At 41.8% G+C, this 20,208-nt stretch overlaps 1 protein-coding gene across 4 annotated transcripts in view; it reads left to right on the top strand.

Moving 5' to 3' along the window:
- Nucleotides 1-20,208, top strand: part of SH3KBP1 (SH3 domain containing kinase binding protein 1) — a 407,394-nt gene that overhangs the window by 63,297 nt on the left and 323,889 nt on the right. For all 4 annotated transcript variants that reach the window (XM_023737269.1, XM_023737264.1, XM_023737265.1 and 1 more), the window contains exon 2: nt 4,644-4,801. In XM_023737269.1, coding sequence (XP_023593037.1) covers nt 4,644-4,801 — 158 coding nt within the window. The remainder of the gene's footprint in view (nt 1-4,643; nt 4,802-20,208) is intronic.

The raw sequence follows: 20,208 nt of genomic DNA, 5'->3' as shown, positions 1-20,208 counted from the left end.
AATTCAAGCTAGTCTCTCATACAAAAATTTATACATACATTGTTATGTGACCCTAATTGCTCTCCCTATACTGTGACAGCACACTCCTCCTTTCCACCCCGGATTTCCTGTATCCATTCAACCAGCTCCTGACCCTCTCTGCCTTCTCATCTCACCTCCGGACAGGAGCTGCTCATTTAGTCTCGTGTATCTACTTCAGCTAAGAAGCACATTCTTCACCTGTATCATTTTATGTCCCATAGTCCAGTCTAATCTTTTTCTGAAGAGTTGGCCTCGGGAACGGTTTTAGTTCTGGGTTGACAGAGAGTCGGGGGGCCATGCTTTATGGGGTTCCTCCAATATCAGACCATTACGTCTGATCTTTTTACTAGAATTGGAGTTCTGTACCCCACTTTTCTCCTGCTCCATCAGGGACTCTCTGTTGTCCTCCCTGTCAGGGCAGTCATTGGTGGTAGCCAGGCACCATCTAGTTCTTCTGGTCTCAGGCTGATGAAGTCTCTGGTTTATGTGGCCCTTTCTGTCTCTTGGGCTAGTACTTTTCTTATGTCTTTGGTGTTACTCATTCTCCTTTACTCCAGGTGGGTTGGGACCAGTTGATGCATCTTAGATGGCCACTCGCTAGCTTTTAAGACCCCAGACACCAGTCATCAAAGTAGGATGCGGAACATTTTCTTAAAAAACTTTGTTATGCCAGTTGACCTAGATGTCCCCTGAAACCATGGTCCCCAGACCCCTACCCCTGCTACTCTGTCCCTTGAAGTGTTTGATTGTATTCAGGAAACTTCTTAGCTTTGGTTTAGTCCAGTTATACTGACTTCCTCTCTAGTGTGTGCTTCCTTCCCTTCACCTAAGATAATTCTTATCTACTATCTAGTTAGTGAATAACCCTTTCCCTGCCTCCCCACCCTTGTAACCATCAAAAAATGTTTTCTTCTGTGTTTAAACCTTTTCTTGAGTTCTTATAATAGTGGTCTTATACAATATTTGTCCTTCTGTGACTAAATTCACTCAGCATAATGCCCTTCATATTCCTCCATGTTATGTTTCACGGATTCACCATTGTTCTTTATCATTGTGTAGTATTCCATTGTGTGAATATACCATAATTTGTTTATCCATGCATCCATTGATGGGCACCTAGGTTGTTTCCATCTTTTTGCTATCATGAACAGGCTGCAGTGAACATGGGTGTGCACATATCTATTCATGTGATGGCTCTTATTTCTCTAGGATATATTCCAAGGAAGTGGGATTGCTGGATCATATGGTACTTCTATTTCTAGCTCTTTAAGGAAGTGCCAAATTGATTTCCAAAGTGGTTGTACCATTTTACCTTCCCACCGACAGTGTGTAAGTGTTGGCAGTCTCTCCACAACCTCTCCAACATTTATTATTTTGTGTTTTTTGGATTAATGCTAGCCTTGTTGGGGTGAGATGGTATCTCATTGTAGTTTTGAATTACCATATTCTTCTTGAAGCAGGTTCTTTTGTCCTCTTCCAGTGTTACTTTGATAAAACCCAACTATAGAATCAAGAAAACATGACTTGTAGTTTAGGAAGAAACAAGGCTGTGTTCAGGAAGTCAGTTGGGTCCTGGGTTCCTGAAAGTACACAGAGTTTTAGTTCATCAGTGAGATTGGCCCTTTCACCATCTTCTTCCTTAGAAGCCTTCTTGATCTCTGCTCTTCTCCCCTGGGCATGTCCCATGTGCTGCTCCCCAACTCTGCTCGTGACTTTATGTTCCCCATCAGAAAAGCGATGAGCTTTCATCCCCAAGCACTAATGAGATCAGCCTTGGGGAGCCTAGGTCAGTGTTGCAAGCGATTTCTTTTTTTTTTTTTTAGATATAATACTTGCTATTAAAAAAATTGAGTATCTCCTAATACATGTTTGTATAGTTTATATATATATATACATATATAAGTATACTAATAGATTTAGAAAATCAAGAAGAAGCTTCTGTACATTTATCATGAGGTTTAGTGAACTTTTGAAAAATATAGGTTTGAATATTGAATGACTTTAGACATTGGTAGAAAAAGAAGACATTGTCTTCTTGTTCTAGGAGTATAGTTTTAAAATATCTTGTTAATCCTGATAGTTCCATACTATAATTAGGTAATTTACAACTACGTCAAGGGTGGAAGTGAACCCGTATTACAAATTGTCCTGATAATTTCAAGACTTTTGGCCATCTCCCTCTGAGATCTGATTGGCTTTTCATTGTATTCACCTCCCAGTGTGGCTGGCAAAGAAATCCCAAAGTGTCAGCACTGCATTTTATTTACTTGGCCTCCTATTGAGTCTTGTCTACAACCCCTACTTTCTTTGCACAAATCTCATCTGCTCAGTGAGGGCTATTTTAGTCAAAAGGGGGAACATCCATGGATATGTTTTGCCAGGAGGCATCACAGAACTGCAGGGTGTCCCATGGTACTGAAGGTGGTACCGTGGCAGTGCTCCATGCTGACATACTGCTGCCTACCCCTTGGGGGACCCCTGCCCTTTGAGGGGGGGACCCCTGCCTGTCTGACCTAGAGACTGGCTGAAGCAGCTACAGTCTGTCTGTAAATGCAATCTTAGGGACATTGAATTTTTCTGTTTTTTAAATTAAAAAAAAAAAAGAATTGATGTTATAATTATCCCCCCGTCATTTCAGCGGATCCCTGAAGTGGGTGTATCTCACTTTGGAGGGCATCATAACATTGTGAAGATTAAATGAGATAATGTAGGAAAAATTGTCTGGCATATGAACAGTGGTCACCATAACCTCAGTTCATAAAGCAAAACTTCAATAGATCAATGTCTAGGTCATTTGAAGAAGGCTGTTTTTTAGTTGACCTGGTTCCAATTGTTTTGATGGCTCCCTACCTGCTGGGGAGCAGAGCATTATACAAGAACATCGGAATGTTTCTGCCTGTAGACTTGTCAGGAACCAGGAGAAGTCTGAAAAGGTTGCCTTGTTTATGCGCTTATGTGCCTCCTTTCTGCTGATAAGTGACTAGAATGTTCACAACTCAACTTCATCCTGAGCAAGATTCCTGACACTGGAGTCAGCCAGCTAATTTTGGAATGAAAAAATGATCTAGGGAAAGAAATTCCACTTTGAGTTGCTTATGAACTGTCTTGTTGAGTGACACCATGAGAGGAAGGGAAGCGCACACCTGTCTGTGTGGGTAGGGCCTTCAGAACTGAAGTTGCTTTTGAAATTTAGCCATAATTTATCCATGATGCCCATTTGACAGGAGGCCTTTGTCCTGGAAAATCTACCCCAATGTACTGAGGGTTTTTTTTTTTTTTTTTTTAATGATTTGTGATTTTTGCCTCCTTTTAAAAAATCTTTGCCAAACCAAAGGTCACTAAGATTTTCTCCTATGCTTTCTTATAAGGTTTACACTTTGAGTCTTAAATTCAGGTCAATGAAACATTTTGAGTTAGTTTTTTATATGCATTCTTTATAGAGCTTGTGCGAATTGCACATTCATCTGCAATCCCGTGGTGCTTGACAAATACCTCTGTGAAAGCCTTTGATGCTGCATTGTTGTAGAGGTACTCATTGGTCTGCCTGTCTTCCTGGGCTGACTATAGGCACTTTCAGTGTGAAGACCCGCCATCTCTTTCATTTTTGCATCCACAGAACCTGACCTCATACTTGGTGCCTGGTTTAATACATTTTGGTTAATTCAGACTACAAATGTTATTTAACAAATAGCTTCAACCTTTCCTCTACCATTCTTTGACCATAACTTCCAAGTTACTAATTCACCATTTTGGGTTTTACCTAAGTTTCTCCACCCTTGTATATATTCCCTCATCACTCATTCATTTATTCAGAGCTTCAAATGAAAAAGGAGGTCAGGAGATTTGTTTATACTGAGGTGGGAATAAGGAGAGGCCCAAAGTCTAGATGAATTGAGTAATCAGTCTATGAGTAAGTTGACCAGTCCATGCATTGGCTAGCTCTGCTAATTTGCATAGGCATTCTGGAAACAAGAAGAGCCATCCTCCTTATATGTTGCTTCCACCTTTTACCAAGTATTACAGATTATCATAGATTGGGGAAACAGTGGAAAATGGTATTGCTGCCTAAGAATTCATCTGTTCTGGTGTAGGTAGTCTGAGACATTGGTTTGGCTAGCTAGACCCTCTGCACAAGCTGTCTTTACACACATTGTGACTGAGAGATGAGTATTATCTCTGTGGGGTCGGGCTGATTATCGTCTACATTTTGCAGAACTGAGGCCCAGAAAGGTTAGCATCATACAGTTAGCATTGGCAAGGGAGGCGGCCCAAGAGCCAAACTCAGGTCTGTTATCTGCTTGGGAAGATGATGCTGGGCTCCCTCTGGGTGAGGCAAACACTGCTAGCCATCTGTCATTTTGTGGTTTCCCCTCTGAACCCCCTGCCGGCCTTCAGACCTGTAGACCACCCCACCTGGGCCTGACCGCGAGCAGCACTTGGTGGTTTCTGTGCTGTAGGCCTCAGGTTAACCAAAATTGGGTGGTTGTGTGTGGCCTGGTTATTGTGAGTACTCATAGAGGGGAAGTCCCTCTCCTGTGACCTCACTGGCCTTCATAGATGCTGGACCTCAAACTTCTCCATTATCTGAGTCTAAGTTGCTCTTTCTCTTCTGTTCCTTTCAGTGGAGGCCATAGTGGAGTTTGACTACCAGGCCCAGCACGACGATGAGCTGACGATCAGCGTGGGTGAGATCATCACCAACATCAGGAAGGAGGATGGAGGCTGGTGGGAGGGACAGATCAATGGCAGGAGAGGTTTGTTCCCTGACAACTTTGTAAGAGTGAGTACAAAGCGAAACTCTTTTCCTGTCTCCTGTGTGGGGTCTGCTGTGCAAAGGTCATGGGTCACCAGAGGATGGATTTCATGGGACACTCTTAGGGGATGCCTTGACAGCTTGACCTCCTGTGTTCTATCAAGAAGAGCGGATATGGTTTTACCTTTGAGATCTGGGCATACCTGTTTTGAAATTGACTTTTTAAGGTCTAGAATGGTATCTTTCCAAACTGTATCACTTGTAAAAAATGCCAGAAGAATACAAAGCTTGTTACATTGTTTTATTTATATACTTGTTTATTTGCTTTATAGTTTAAAAGAATTTTGCCCTTTTCCGTTCCATGCAAAATGGAGGTGAAACTCAGTTTTGACCACTTAAGTAGCAATCCAACTAAATGCGGAATTCAAATTATGCTATATTTTTCACCTTTTGTGTTCATATTGTCTTTTTGGTAGGAATATTTTTCTCCCTTTCCCCTTTATGTCCATGAAGCATTGAATAAAACCTGTCTTTATCAGTAAGGTTTTAAAAATTATGCCCTTTGCAGAATTCATCTAGGGTTTAATTATAAAAATATGAAAGATTCATGTTAATACATTACGTTACTACATCAGTAAATAATAGTTTGCACTGTTGGGTAAAAAGGGATCACCTGGGGGCTGCTCTCCATGGGAGATACCAAACAGGTCTAAAAAATCCCTGTACCATAAACTTCCTACCTGACACCACAGAAAAATGGATTGTTCTCAATAGTAAGAGCGACATTCTTAGAAACAAGCACAAATTCCCAGTTCCCCTGGTGTTGTCTCTGTGGTGCCAGCCTTAAGAGGAATGTGGCTGAGGGTGGCAGATGGTGTGAGGAAGGTTGGGCTGAGAGAAGTAGGTAAACAAACAAAAACCCAAAACCAGTTCTGACTGATGGTGACCCATGTGTGCAGAGTAGAACTGGTCCATAGGGTTTTCAAGGCTGTGACCTTTTGGAAGCAGATTGCCAGCCTTTCTTCTGAGGCATCTCTGGGTGGATTCGAACTGCTAACCTTTCTGTGAGAAGTCAAGTGCTTAACCGTTTGTGCCACCCAAAGGAGCAGGTAGCCCGCGTAAAAGACCCCTGAGGGCCAAGTGGGAAGGTTTTATGAAAAGGAGTTATTGATGAAAAATGTTGATACACTTCAGACTTCCAATCCCCTAGGAACTGCACGGGGCCCTCTACCTTACCCCTAGAGAAGAACTAATTAGAACACAGTGTAGTCTTACTACAGGATCTTGCCTCAAGGCCATTCTGCTAACCTTTCTTTCTCTCTGTCTCCCTTCTTCCCTCTCTCCTTCTCTTTCTTTTGTGTGCAGAAACCTGGGGAGGGTTTTGTTGGTAATATGCCGATAAACACTGCTTTCTGTAAGTAGTTATAGGAGTATACGCTCTTTTTTCTTGGACTGCACTTGAACCAGGAGCCCTGGTGGTGCAATGGTTAAGCACTCAGCTGCTAACTAAAAGGTTGGCAGTTTGAACCCACCCAGCGGCTCCACCGGAAAGAGACCTGGTGATCTGCTCCGGTGAAGATTACAGCCTAGAAAAGTCTATGGGGCAGTTCTACTCTGTCACATAGGGTTGCTATGAGCTGAAAATCGACTTGATAGCACCTAACAACACTTGAACCTGGCAGTGCTCTCCCGTTCTAAGAGGAGGAAAGCATTACATCTGGGCCATGGGGATAGACTGTTGATGTGTAAATGGGAGTTAATTCCAAACAAAAAGCCCTGTTTTGGAAAAAGGCCATCCTTGAAATTGAGCCAGATTAGGGTGTGGAAGGAAGGTTTTTTCAAGATAAAGGGGGCAAATCTCAGAGTGGACATGAAGGAAGAAGGACTGAGATAGGAGGACTGTGGGAAAAAGAAAGGGGGACACTGGGAAAGGGAAGGGACTACGGCGTCTGCTCCAGCTTTGCCCTGTTTTGAAAGCCTTTAACATGTCTTTTTGGCTTCGTGCCCCCTTATTCCAAACCACAAATACACAGAATCAGAACACTTCTGAGCTGGGAGGTTCTTACAAAACATACTGAATTTACTCAGGGCTTTAAGTCTACCAGACAGATGTAGTAGCTGGAGTGCTTCAAGTGTTTGAGCAGGGACAGCAGTGCAGGAGGGGCTCACTCGGGCTCTGGGACCCCAGCTATCCTCCTTGCTCCCCAAGTGCCAGGGAACAGAGGACTCCCTCGCCTGTGAAATGGGGATAGCATGGTCCCGTTGCCCCCACCAGGCGCACTCTCCACCCTTCTACACCTGCTCTGCCTTCCCATGGGCTTTGGCTCGAGGGGAGCCCTGGCTGGACACGGCCAGAGGGAGGGAGGGCAGTGAGGTCAGGGGTTTACCACACTGCCTCCCTGCCTGTGGGGTTGCCTCATGCTGGCTGGGCCCCTCTCAATGGTCACTGCTCCTGTGAAGTCCACCTTCTTCCACACCCTCTCCACCACCCCTACAGATCTAGAGGCTCCCTTGTTTCTAGCCCTGACTACTACCTTGGGGTTTTGCTACACCCTACCCATTTTGTAAAAGCCTCTATTAATTGTGCCACCCAAACCAAAAAATCAAACCTGTTGCCATCAAGTTGATTCCGACTCATAGCGACCCTATAGGACAGAATAGAATTGTCCCGTAGGGTTTCCAAGGAGTGACTGGTGGATTCGACCTGCTGACGTTTTGGTTAGCAGCCGAACTCTTAACCACTGCACCGCCAGGCCTCCAGTTACGCCTCACACTAGTTTGAATGTGCCATCTGTTTGCTTTTGAGAGCCCGGCCACCTCTTTGGGCTGTTCTGGAAGTAAATGAAACAGGGCGTGAAAGTCTCTTAGCACAGTGGCCAGCCACCTACCCAGTGTGCCGCTGCTCTTGTTTCCAGATAAAGGAATGGACCCTCTCCCCCAGGCACAGATTCCCCTGCTCTTGCCTATTCAGTTGTCATCCAACCTCAGCTTGAGCACTTCCAGTGAGGGGCAGCCATGCTCCTGGGAGGTGCCTGTTACACCGCACAGCTGAGGCTGCGCTACTTGTGGCTGTTGCGTTTGGCAGAAAAAGAAACTTGTCTTCTTTCACGTGGCTGAATCTATTCTCAAGTCTTCACCCACTGGCAATGTTTTAGGCCTATTATTGAAAATTCAGTAGGTGGATGCAGTGGAACTTAACAATAACGAAAACTCCCATAGTGAATTCTAAAAGCGGAAAAATACTTCTTTAAGTAATAATAGTCCTATTGACATAGGTTTGCAGCTTTGAAAGAGGTTTTACATATGTCTTATTTAGCTCAAGAGTAATTTGACCCCAAACTGTATTGGGCGAACTTGTGGAGTCACATCGTTTATTTGCATGCCTTTATGGTGATGATACCATTGTTAGAGAGCCTACCTTAAGCATTGTCTGGATTCATTTATCACAGGGTTATTCAATGTCCAATTTGAGCGGTCTGCCAAAGGGTTGGGGTTCAGTATTCACCTTTAACTCTGTATTGCCTCAGTCTCTCAGGAGAAAATTACCAGCCAGCCCCCTGTATTCCCGTACATAACCAGGCAACTCATGCGTCGCCAGCTCTCGGGCTGAGATTTATTGGTGCACATAGATGTACCCAGGTAGGCTCCATGGCCTTTTGGGTTTGTCCCTCTTCTTCTTTTATTTACTATTTACTTTTATTACTGGTTGGTTCTTATTTAATTTATTTACTGTAAATGTAGAAGAGTCTTTTTAAATCCTCCTCCTCTTTCTTCTCACCACCACTCTCCTCACCCACTCTTTTGGGGTACATTTTTCTTTATCCCTCTCTTTTTTTATCAATTCATTTTTAAAGATATAATTTACATAGAGTAAAATGCATAAGTGTATGGCTTGATGATTTTTTACATAAGTATGTACCCCTGTAACCACCATCCAGATCAATACTATTTCTGTCCCTCCAGAAAGCTCCATCGTGTCTTCTGCCAGTCGTCCCCATTGCCCAGGTACTCCTCCTTCTAGCTAATCTAGCATCATAGATTCGTTTAGCCTGTGCTTGGATTTCACATGAATGGAATCATACCCTATGTGCTCGTTCATGGCCAGCTTTCTTTACCCATCAAAATGTTGTTACATATATCAGTGGTTGGTTCTTGCTGTATAGGCTCCCCTTATAGGAATATGTCAGAATTTACCCATTTTCCTCTTGACGGATATTTGGGTTGTTTCCAGTTTTGGTCTTTTATGAATAAAGGCTTTGAACATTCTTATATAAGTCTTCTTATGGATATCTTCGTGGATATCTTCATAGGAGTGGAATTGCTGCCCCCACTCACTTTGGCATGTGTACTTTTTTCTTTGTTTAAAGCTGTGGCCTCTTGGGTGTGTGTGGGGGGGGGTGCACCTGTGCCTTCAGCCTCATTTGTGCCCCACTAGCTAGCTGAGCCAGGCAGCCTGAATCTTCTTGTCTTTGTGTAGCTGCCCTATGAGTGTGGCAGGTAAGAAGCCCTGAAGTCCAAGACTCCATCTCCCAAGGCTGATTTGATCGTCAGGCCTGTGAACTATCAAAGGCTAATTCTGAAATTGTTAAAAATATACCAATAGATAGTAAGCGTGTGTCAAAGTTTTATCCAACTCATTGAATGGAGGAACTAGCAGAATAACAACTGATTCAATGAGGATATGAGTAACAGATAAAACATCAGTGGAAAAAGGAATGCTTAAATTAAGATTGCTAAATTAGATTCAAAACCGGTTAATGTTTTAGAGGACAATAAAAACATCACCTTTGGGGTTATCATCTCTATCAGAAAAGAAAAAAAGAGCAACATACCTCATCATTTTTCTCCATGTTAACCTCTGACTTTACAGGGTTGTGAAGTATGTAGGCCCTCATAAATTGTTAGTTAAATCAAGTTACATTTCCAGAGAGAATCAGATGACCTTCCCAGGGGCTTATTAGCAAGCACATTGGCATGGCATTAGAAGGTCACATGATCATCTTCTCTGCCTAATTTCCAAGTTTTGGATTTTTTGGGGAACAGACCATAATATGGGGTATAATAATAGGCGGTACTGGGATGAATCCTCCAAGACGTTTATTTAAGAAAATAAGATGGCTGCCCTTCTGGGACCTCAGACTGCTACAGAAGACTGAAAGACATTAGGCAGATATACGTTCTTTTACACAGGGGTTCATTTTTACATGTTGGATTAATTAGCGATGTCTTTCTTTTTGAACCTTACCCTCAGATCCAGATAACCGTGTACTTTTGTCAAGCAAAGGACTTAACAGCAGTCTTTTTCTGGGTTCTCCTGACATGGAGCCATAGACCTGTATTTCTAAATGGCCAGCCAAATGAATTTCAGAAAGAAAAAGCCTCAGAGCTATAGCTTGGGCTGATACGCATGTGTCGTCTGCTTTGGGTGGGGGGTGGGGGAGTATAGGATAAAGCGCAACAGGACCCAGGCGTTCCACAGTTGTGGCTCACAAATAGACGTGTGGAAAGCAGGAAACTGCGGTAGGGGGTTAAAGAATCGGCTTGTTGATCTTTAAGTTGATCTGACACTGTCTGTGAGGAAGTGAGCTGTTTGCTCTGCCTGTTGATGTATGTTAGGTAAAAATACATTTGACACACTGCGTGCACCAGTGTTGGGGTGAGTGTGCTTACTTGTAGCTTACATGTCATATGCTGAGCGTTAACAGATTTCAGCTTGGTTTCCCTGTTGCCTCAGCTTCATTTGCTAGGTGTTTTATGTATCTCTTTGGCGTATTCTGAACTTTTTTGTTTTTAAACAAACTCTTGGCAAGAGGCTGTATTTGTGTAAAATGGTGGGCGAATACAGGTTTGTTTGTTGTTGTTTTAATTAGTGAGGTGGAAGCCCAGTAGTTTGCATACTTGCACCACTCTGAGATAAAGCTTGCTGCTACTTTGCTGTTCTTAATTTAAGAAAGAATCACAAATTTACTTCAACAAGTGTCATAAAGCAGACATTTTCAGCTGCTTATTCTGTATGCAGAGACCCTCCAGTAGATCTCTGTTTATCAAATTTCACTTTTTTTCCAACCCAAGGGCCATTAATTTTGTGAGTAATACTAATGATCATTTTCAAGATATTTGTCTTTCTTGCAAAGGTAGCAGGAATTTTGCAGGTGTATTTTATAATGGGAGAGCCTCTTCTTGCTCACAACATTGATTTAGTCTTGACCTGCTTGAGTGTGTGTGGATCTGCTCTCCTCATTGAGTAAACATTCACCGGGTGTCTCCTAGGTGCTAGGCACCAGGGGATATAAGCACAAGCGAGGCACATTGACTTGAGTATTGTATTGTCACAATGTAACTTCTCCCACAGGATGATGACTTGAGCTCCTGTGGCCTGGCCTTCAGTCGTTCAGGACTATGGAGAGCATGTGTTAGACGTTGTTCTGCAAAGATGGTTGTATAACTGTTCCTGGTTAAAATGGCACTTGAGAAGGTTCTGACAGGACTCATCAGGCAAATCTGTTAGAACATGTGAAAGAACCTACAGTTATTTTATTTTATTTTTTTTGGCCCTGATTGCTGTATTACTGTATGGAGTAATAATGGCTACGTTTTATTTAAGGCTTACCATATGTCTGGCATTGTGCATATATCTGATTGTGTTTGTGTCCAATGACCAAAATTTATTGAGCACGTACTACATACTAGGCAAGAAGAAGACTAAGCCCTTCATGTTTTTCTCCTTAAATCCTTATACCACCCTATGAGGTAGGTACTATTTTTATCATGTCCATTTTTCAGAAGTAACTGAGACATCTCAAGGTTAAAAGACTTACCATTGGTCACAAAAGCTAGTGAGGAGCAGTGAGAACATTTGAACCAGGGCCGACTTGCTCTAAAATGTGAACTCACACAGGCAGCATTGTCTGAGTGTTCGCATTGTTCTGATGGGATCAAGCCCCTCACCATTATTGCCTGCTGCATTATGCCTTTCCCTAGTGTGTGACCACTCAGGTGGCTTCATGGTTGTTAATTTATTTTCTGAATTTTAAAGAATACTCTTCAAAATTTGACTGTTTTAACTCAAAAGAGCAACTTTTGCCTGGATTTATGGGCTTGTACGATGTTTTCTACAAATTCTGAAAGTAAGGAAGGCAATTAGGGAAAATTTTACATTTTACTAATTTGTAAGCAGACTTGTCATTTTACAGTGTTCAGGATATGCTTTGAAGAAGGAGCTCCACTGCCTTTTCCATCAGTGGTAAATAATCCAGGTGTGTGACTATACAGTTGTTCCCCATCCATGGAGCCATTGAAGGCAACCAGTTTCAGCTCAGATTATTCTTTAAACTTTAAATATATAGCTTTCTTTCAGGAAAAGCAACTTCCTAAAGCTAAAAGCTTGAACCTGTTAGGCACCATTGTGAGAAATAACTACAAGAAGAGTCTGGAGTGATTAAGGACACGTGTGTAACCAGTAAGAGTCTGCACCACTTGGCGGATTCCTCAGGCTTTGTAACAGTTGCAGTGCAGGAAGTGTGGTGGGTCTTGTGACTCAGGGAAAGCTGTGACCCCAGTGAGTTTTAGTCCCCTGACCTGGTTGATTATGGTGATTATGGATAATAGAATCTTTTCTTAATGACAGGATTATCAAATCTTAGCTTAGAAAGAGACTTTGAGATCATGTGTTTCAACCTCCAGCTTTCTAGCAGATCAAAATCTAAACCATCTAGGACATTGCCATGATTATTACTGGATGTTTAAACTTGTGTAGTGTGGGACTCCCACAGGGGACTCCATGCCAATGGGTCTCAAGCCTGGTCCTGCTCCAGGAATACTAGATGAATTTGGAGGTGGGGGCGGGAGTTGGGTTAGGGACCTTGGAATATTTTTAGAAGTTTAGACAGTTCTGTTGCTTGATAACATTTGGGTATCCTGTTATGCAATCGTACTGACAGGGCAGCAGCATATTATGTTTTATCTTTTCTCAAAAACGTGGATTGGTAGTCTGTGACCTGTAGTTCTATATTTGAAAATATTATGGTGCTATTTCTTAAAAATAACTTTGTACTTAAACACTTGAAGTATCTATAAAAGGAAAGAAAATCATGTTGGAAATTGTTTAAAAAAAAAGCATGTTTACTACAAATACATAAAGAACATAGTTATATGTATACAGTGTTCAATTTGAGTCCATTAGAATTAATACATTCTAATTGCAGAACCACTGGATTAAAAATGAACTCCATCCCACCCCCTACCTGGAAGAAGTTTTAGGAATGGCCCCCAAAATTCCACTGTCAAATCCCCAGAAACCGTGAAAGTGATGAGATGACATTAAAAAACAAAGCTTATCCAGGTGGGCCAAATCTTATCATATGAGTCTTAAATAAGCAGAGGGCTTCCTCTGCCTGGTGGCAGAAGAGGATTCGAAGCATGAGAGGGACTTGATGTGCCCTTGCTGCTTTGAAGATGGAGGGGTTTTGTGGGAAGGAATGTGGTAGCCTGTAGGAACAGAGAGTGGACCTAGCTGGAAGCCAGCAAGGAAATGGAGACCTCAGACCTACAGCCACAAGGAACTAGATTCTGCTAACAACCTGAATGAGCTTGGAAGTGGATTCTTCCCTTGAGTCTCCAGATAAGAGCCCAGTTCATCTGACACCTTGATAATTGGCCTTGTGAGACCCTGAGCAGAGAACCAGCTGAGCTCATTCAGACTTTTGATCTGTAGAACTATGTGATAATATGTGTGTGTTGATTTACATCACTAAGTTTGTGGCTTAAAATACAGATAACAAATGGCCTGGGGTGATGCTCCTCTTTTTCTTTGGCAGGTTGTCAGTAGAGTCCAAGTGGGGAATCTGGACTTCTCTACCCTAGCTGGTGGCACCAGATGACCCATGGCAGCTCTCTCCTTTTCTGCCAACATGTTGTCAGTGGAAAGACCAAATGGGGGGCCTGGACTTCCATTCCCCTACCCTTGGCTTGTCAGTGGTGAGAGGCCCCCCTCACTCTCTCTAGTAGAGAATGGGGAAGATCTTGTAGAGGAGGGAGCTGGAGAAAGGGATTCATTAGACCTGTATAGGAAATCCTAGGCAAATTCTTGACCAACCTGCACATAAATCTCATGAGAAGAAGTTTGCAAATAGAGCTCCAGTGTGGAATACCACCCACGTTTTCAGAGTGACCTCTACGTAATACAAATAAAGTAGACCAGAATAGCACTGCAAGGGCTCTGGAAACTAAATTTTCATTGGAACCACACTTCACAAAAGTAGACCAGGACTTGCATGTTTAATCTAAACAGGATGACTGCCTGCTAAAATTTACGTAGGATATAGAGTCTCATAACATAGTAGCCCATATGTCCAGGATACAGTAAAAAACCACTTCTCATACCAAGAACCAGGACAATCTCAACTTGGATGACAAAAGACAACCAACAGATATCAACACAAAGAAGACAGAGATTTTTAAAGCGGCCATCATAAAAATGCTTTAATGAGCAAGTAAAAATACCCTTGAAACAAATGAAAAATTAGAAAAGCCCAGCAAATAACTAGAAGATATAAAAAAGCCGAATAGAAATTACAGAACTGAGGAAATACAATAACTGAAATAAAAATCTCACTGGATGAGCTAAATAATAGATTAGAGATGACAAAGGAAAGAACCAGTGTACTTGAAGACTCATCAATAAAATTTACCCTATCTGAATAACAGAGAGAAGATAGTCTGGGTGGAAAAATGAGCAGAGCCTTGGAGACCTGTGGGACAATAGTGTAAGATCTAACATATATGTCATTAGAGTCCCAGAAAGAAAAGAGAGAGTTTGAGGCTAAAAAAAAAAAAAAAAAAAAAAAGTTAAATAATTGCTGAAAACTCTCCAAATTTGGTGAAACCTACAGAGTCAAGAGGCTGAGCAAAACTCAAACAGAATAAACCCAAAGAAATCCATGCCAAGACACATCATAACCAAACTTCTAAAAACTAAAGACAAAGAAAAAATCTTGAAAGCAGTGAGAGAGAAACGACACATTGCCTATAGGGGAAGAATGATTTTGAATGACAGTGTATTTCTTATCTGAAACCATGGTGTCTAGAAAGAAGTGGCACAACATTTTTTCAAGTGCTGAAAGAAAAGAATAGTTAACCCCGAATTCTGTATCTGGCAAAAATATTCTTCAGGAATGAAGGGGAAGGAAATAACATTTTCAGATGAAGGAAAACTAAGATAATTTGTTGATAGCAGACCTACCCTTAGTGGCTAAAGGAAGTTCTTTAAACAGAAAGGAAATGATAAACAGAAGGAGGCTTGAAACTTCAGAAAGGAAAAAACAGTGGAATAGTTGAAAATAGGGGTATGTATGGTAGATCATCTTTCTCATTAGTTTTTTCAAATATGTTTGACGAAGCAAAAATTATAACATCATCTTGCATGGTGTTCAATGTGTATAGAGGTAAAATACAAGAAAATTATATTTAAAAAGTAGGGAAGATATAAAGGGACCTAAATGGAAGTAAAGTTTCTGTGCTTTACTTGAAATGGTAAAATGTTGGTATCAGTAGTCTGTGATAAATTACGTATGTATATTGTAATACCCAGAGCAGCCACTAAAACAAAGAGATATACTAAAAAACACTATAGATAAAATGGAATTCTAAAAATGTAAAGTAACCCACAGGAAGGCAAGAAAAGGGTAACAGAGGAACAAGAAAGAGGGAACAAACAAAAAAATAATAAAATGGCAGACTTAAGCCCTAACATATCAGTAATTAAATGTAAATGGTCTAAATATACCAATTAAAAGACAGAGATGGGAGACTGGACTGAAAACAAAACAAAAAAAACCAAACATGATTCAACTATATGTTGTCTACAAGAGAATAGAAGAGGTCCAGGGGCTGAGCCTTGGGCACCCTGGCCTTGGGTCAAACCAGCAGTGGAGACTGAGAGAGGGTGGCCAGAAGGGTAGGAGGAAAACCAGGCAAATGGGGGTGGCCTGAAAGGCAGAGGAAGGAAGTATATCAAGGAGGAAGAAGAGAAGAAAGTAGAGTGACCACTTGGGTCATATGCACTGATAGGTTGAATCCCTACCCTCAGGTAGCTCACAGTTGAGTCAGTGGCAGGTAAGAAGGCCAATCATCCCAGCATTGGGCATGAATTACCATGTCAGCGGTGGTTCAGGGGTAGGCCTGAGCCCAGATTCCTGCCCATGGCTGAGCAGCTGTGTAGCCTCAGAAAGGTCCTTCACCTCTGTGAAGCAGTTTCTTCATCTGTGAAAGGAGACAATACTAGTGCCCTTACAAAAGCTCTACAAGGATTAGAGATAGCTAGCTGCCGTTGAGTTGACTCCAACTCATGATGACCCTGTGTACATCAGAGTGAAACGTTGCCTGGTCCTGCGTCATCCTTATGATTGCCAGCATGTTTGAGTTTATAGTTGTGGCTCTTGTGCCAGTTCATCTCACTGAGGGTCTCCCTCGCCCTCACTGGCCCTCTACTTCACCAAGCATGATGTCCTCCTCCAGTGACTGATCCCTCCTGATGACGTGTCCAAAGCAAGTGAGTTGGACAGTGTTCTGTTGTGATCCAAAAGGTTTTCATTGGCATGCTTGGTGAAGTGGAGGGTCAGCGAAAAAGAGGAAAATTCTCAATGAGATGGATTGACACAGTGGCTGCAACAGTGGGCTCAAGCATAACAATGATTTTGAGGATGGCGCAGGACTGGGCAGTATGTCGTTCTGTTGTACATAGGGTCGCTATGAGTTGGAACTGACTCAACAGCACCTAACAACAAATTTTCTTAATTTTTTTTATTGTTGTAGTTTAAATGAAGTTTACATTTCAAGTTAGTCTCCCATACAAAATTTTATACATACATTGTTATGTGACCCTAATTGCTCACCCCATTCTGCAACAGCACGCTCCTCCTTTCAGCCCCTGATTCCCCATGTCCATTCAACCAGCTCCTAACCCTCTCTGCCTTCCCTTCTCACCTCTGGACAGAAGCTGCCCCTTTGGTCTCTTGTATGTACTTGACTAAGAGGCACACTCTTCTCGAGTATCACTTTATGTCCCACAGTCCAGTCCAATCCCTGTCTGAAGAGTTGGCCTTGGAAATTGTTTTATTTCTGGGCTGATAGAGAGTCCAGGGGCCATGCTTCCTAGGGTACCTCCAGTCTCAGTCAGACCATTAAGTCTGGTCTTTTTACTAGTATTTGAGTTCTGCACCTGACTTTTCTCCTGCTCCATCAGGGGCTCTCTGTTGTGTTCCCTGTCAGGGCAGTCATGGTGGTAGCCGGGCACCATGTTCTTCTGGTCTCAGGCTGATGAAGTCAATGGTCTCTGTGGCCCTTTCTGTCTCTTGGGCTATTACTTTCCTTGTGTCTTTGGTGTTCTTCGTTCTCCTTTACTCCAGGTGGTTGGGACCGATTGATGCATCTTAGATGGCTGCTCCCTAGCTTTAAGACCCCAGACGCCACTCACCAAAGTAGGATGCAGAACATTTTCTTAATAAGCTTTGTTATGCAAATTGACCTAGATGTCCCCTGAAAGCATGGTCCCTAGACCCCTACCCCTGCTTCTCTGTCTCTCAAAGTATTTGATTGTATTGAGGAAACTTCTTAGCTTTGGTTTAGTCCAGTAACAACAACAATTTTTGTAAGTAGATTTCCAGGTCTTTCTTCCTAGTCTGGGCATCATGGATGGTTCTGCTGGTATTTGAAAAACTGGTGGCATAGCTTCCAACATCATAGCAACACACAAGCCACCACAGTACAACAAACTGACAGATGGGTGGTGACTGCAAGTACTGGAGTTATTTTATTTTGTGCCAGGTAGTGGTAGGCACTGGAAACATAGTGATGAATATTTATATAATAATAGTACTTATTTTAATAATGTATGTTGAGCTATTATTATTATCATTAATTATTATTAATGATGAGCACTTGGTACATGGGAAGTTCAAAGTGGCTACTGGCGTAGCTTTTTTTTCTTTCCAGAGTTAGTCCAAATATGGGCATATATTTGAAAATTGCTACTGCTGATAACGAAAAAATATCATACTCTTCTACTCTGTTCACACATTCATTAAATACAGAATAGAGCTAAGATTTTTTTTGTGCGCGTGATCGGTATTATTGGAGCTCTTAAACCACATTGTAAGAATGAAGAGTTAAAAAAAAAGACTCGCATGCCTGCCAAATGTACACATTATTCAGGCTGATATATTTTTACAGGAAAGAAAATTCAGTATCTCCAAGAACAGAAGATAAATGGTTCCAATTTATAGCACAGAGTAAACACTACACATTGAATGATATCTCTTTTATTTGAGGAAGGCTTAAGGAATACACACCATCTCCCTAAGTTTATGGAAGAATTGGTAGTCATTTGAAAATAAAATGGTAATTTGTGGAATAAAAGTCTTCATATGTGAACAAGCTGCATGATAACAGCTTTTACTTCTCAGATTTTCAGTTCATTGATCAACTTTTACTTAATGATTACCTTTTTAAAAATAATATTTTAATTTAATGTACCATTAGATTTCAGGGAAAAGGTAGAGAAATATACATGAAAGTATCTGTAGTATGAATAATATTTTTAAGTAAATCTTCCCCTTTCACCTTTCCCTCCTTCCTTATAGATATACACATCATATGCCAGAAGAAAACTTGTTTTGCCCTTGTCTCTCTACCAGGTAATTTCACCTCTCTGTGTTCCCTGTAGACCTGGTCAGGTTGGTTCCGTTCACCATGCCTTGAATTGAGGACTTGCTTTGTGCCTGGCTGCGGGGGTGCAGGAGCAGCAGCTGCAGACTCGATCCTGCCTCCATGGCCTTAATTGGGCACTGACCAGAGCACTAGTGTCTCGTGGTTCCAGAAGCTTGGGCTCTGGGTTTGAGTCTAGGTTTACTAGCTCTGAGACCTTGGGGTAAGTTATTTCATCTCTCTGAGTATCCATTTATTTCCTCTTAGAAAAATTGGAATAGTGACAGTAACTGTATACCTCTTTGCTAGTGTAATTGGGAGGATTATGTGAAACCATAGGCATAAGACAACTGGTACATATTAATCAGTCAACAAGTAGTAGCTATTACTATAAGCATTAGGCCACTCTGAGATCCTAGAAAAATACATAAGATGGGTGGTGTTTGTCATTTGGATCCTCTGGGAAGCAGATGCTGAGATGGAGTTAGGAGTACAAGAAGTTTTTGGGGGAGGAGGAATAACACCCAGGAAAAATTAAAGATGGCAGTGGGGCAGGGAGAGCCTCAGGCTGCTGCGCCCATCAACCTAACCAGGAGCTCCTGAGCAAAGATTGCCTGATAGAGGAGACAGCATTGGGCAGAAAGGACCAGGCCCTAGGACCCTGGCCAAGGTCAGTCACTGGGTGGGGGCTGCCATGGAAGAGCCGGTGGTCTTAAAGTTGAAGCAGATCCTCAAGGACAAGTTCTTTTTGGAAGGGACTTGTGGGCAGTACACCTTTAGGGCTGCCCAAAAGACATTTTGTTTCACCACGGGAGAAAGATGCGGCAGTCTGCTTCTGTAGAGATTTATGGAAACCCTACGGGGCAGCTCTGCTCTGTCCTGTAGGATTTCTGTGAGTTGGAATTCGACTTGACGGCAATGGATTGGGTTAGTTTCTTAACTCACAGAAGGATTTGAAATAATGGATTTTTCCCCCAGGCTCGGGTAAATTCAATCATCTTTATGCCACCGAGGAAGATTAGACAAGATATTCTTGAAGGAAGCTCAGGGTGAGTGAAGGTTAAGAAGTAAATGTCTCTTTGACTAAATGGGCATCTTTTTGTTGTTGTTATTCTGGGAGAAATATAGCTTTGCTGTTTGGCATTATAAAAAACAAACAAGCAACTGAGCAAAATTCAAAACCATGCTGTATACCTGTAGGAATCTGTCTTGTGTCCCTGTCTTGTGTATCCACCTAGATTATTTGAAATGAGATCTTTGATAAAGTTAATTAACTGGGTATATTCTTCACTGGCCTTGTAAAAATCAAGATGGCAAATCCGAACCAACCTATTTGAAGTATCTCAGTAATCTCTTGTTCAACTTCAACTTCTACAGCAAGTTGTGCAGATGTTTACTGAATGGATTTTAAGAAAAAGAGTTTTGAAAAGGTAAAGAGAACAAAGGTTGTTCCAGAAAGATCTGGAGAGAAAAAAAAAAGACTAGAAAAAGAAGCATATACTTAGATATAGTGATTGCCTACAGAGAGAGGTTTATCGTAAGTGATATTACAGAATATTTCATATTAGGAAAGGTTTCTCATTTCAGTGGAAGTCATAGAATTACCAACTCAAGTAATATTAAAATGTCTACTAGATAATGATCACAAAGATGGCTTTTAGGAATAATTAAATCAATTAATTTTAAATTCAGGTTTGATGTGATTTTCTCCTGGACCTTCTCATTTCCAGTGA

Source organism: Trichechus manatus, unplaced genomic scaffold (assembly GCF_000243295.1).
Source record: "Trichechus manatus latirostris isolate Lorelei unplaced genomic scaffold, TriManLat1.0 scaffold00100, whole genome shotgun sequence".
Classification (NCBI taxonomy): domain Eukaryota; kingdom Metazoa; phylum Chordata; class Mammalia; order Sirenia; family Trichechidae; genus Trichechus; species Trichechus manatus.
The sequence above is the reverse complement of the archived record's forward strand: the minus strand, read 5'-3'. Positions and strand labels throughout refer to the sequence as shown.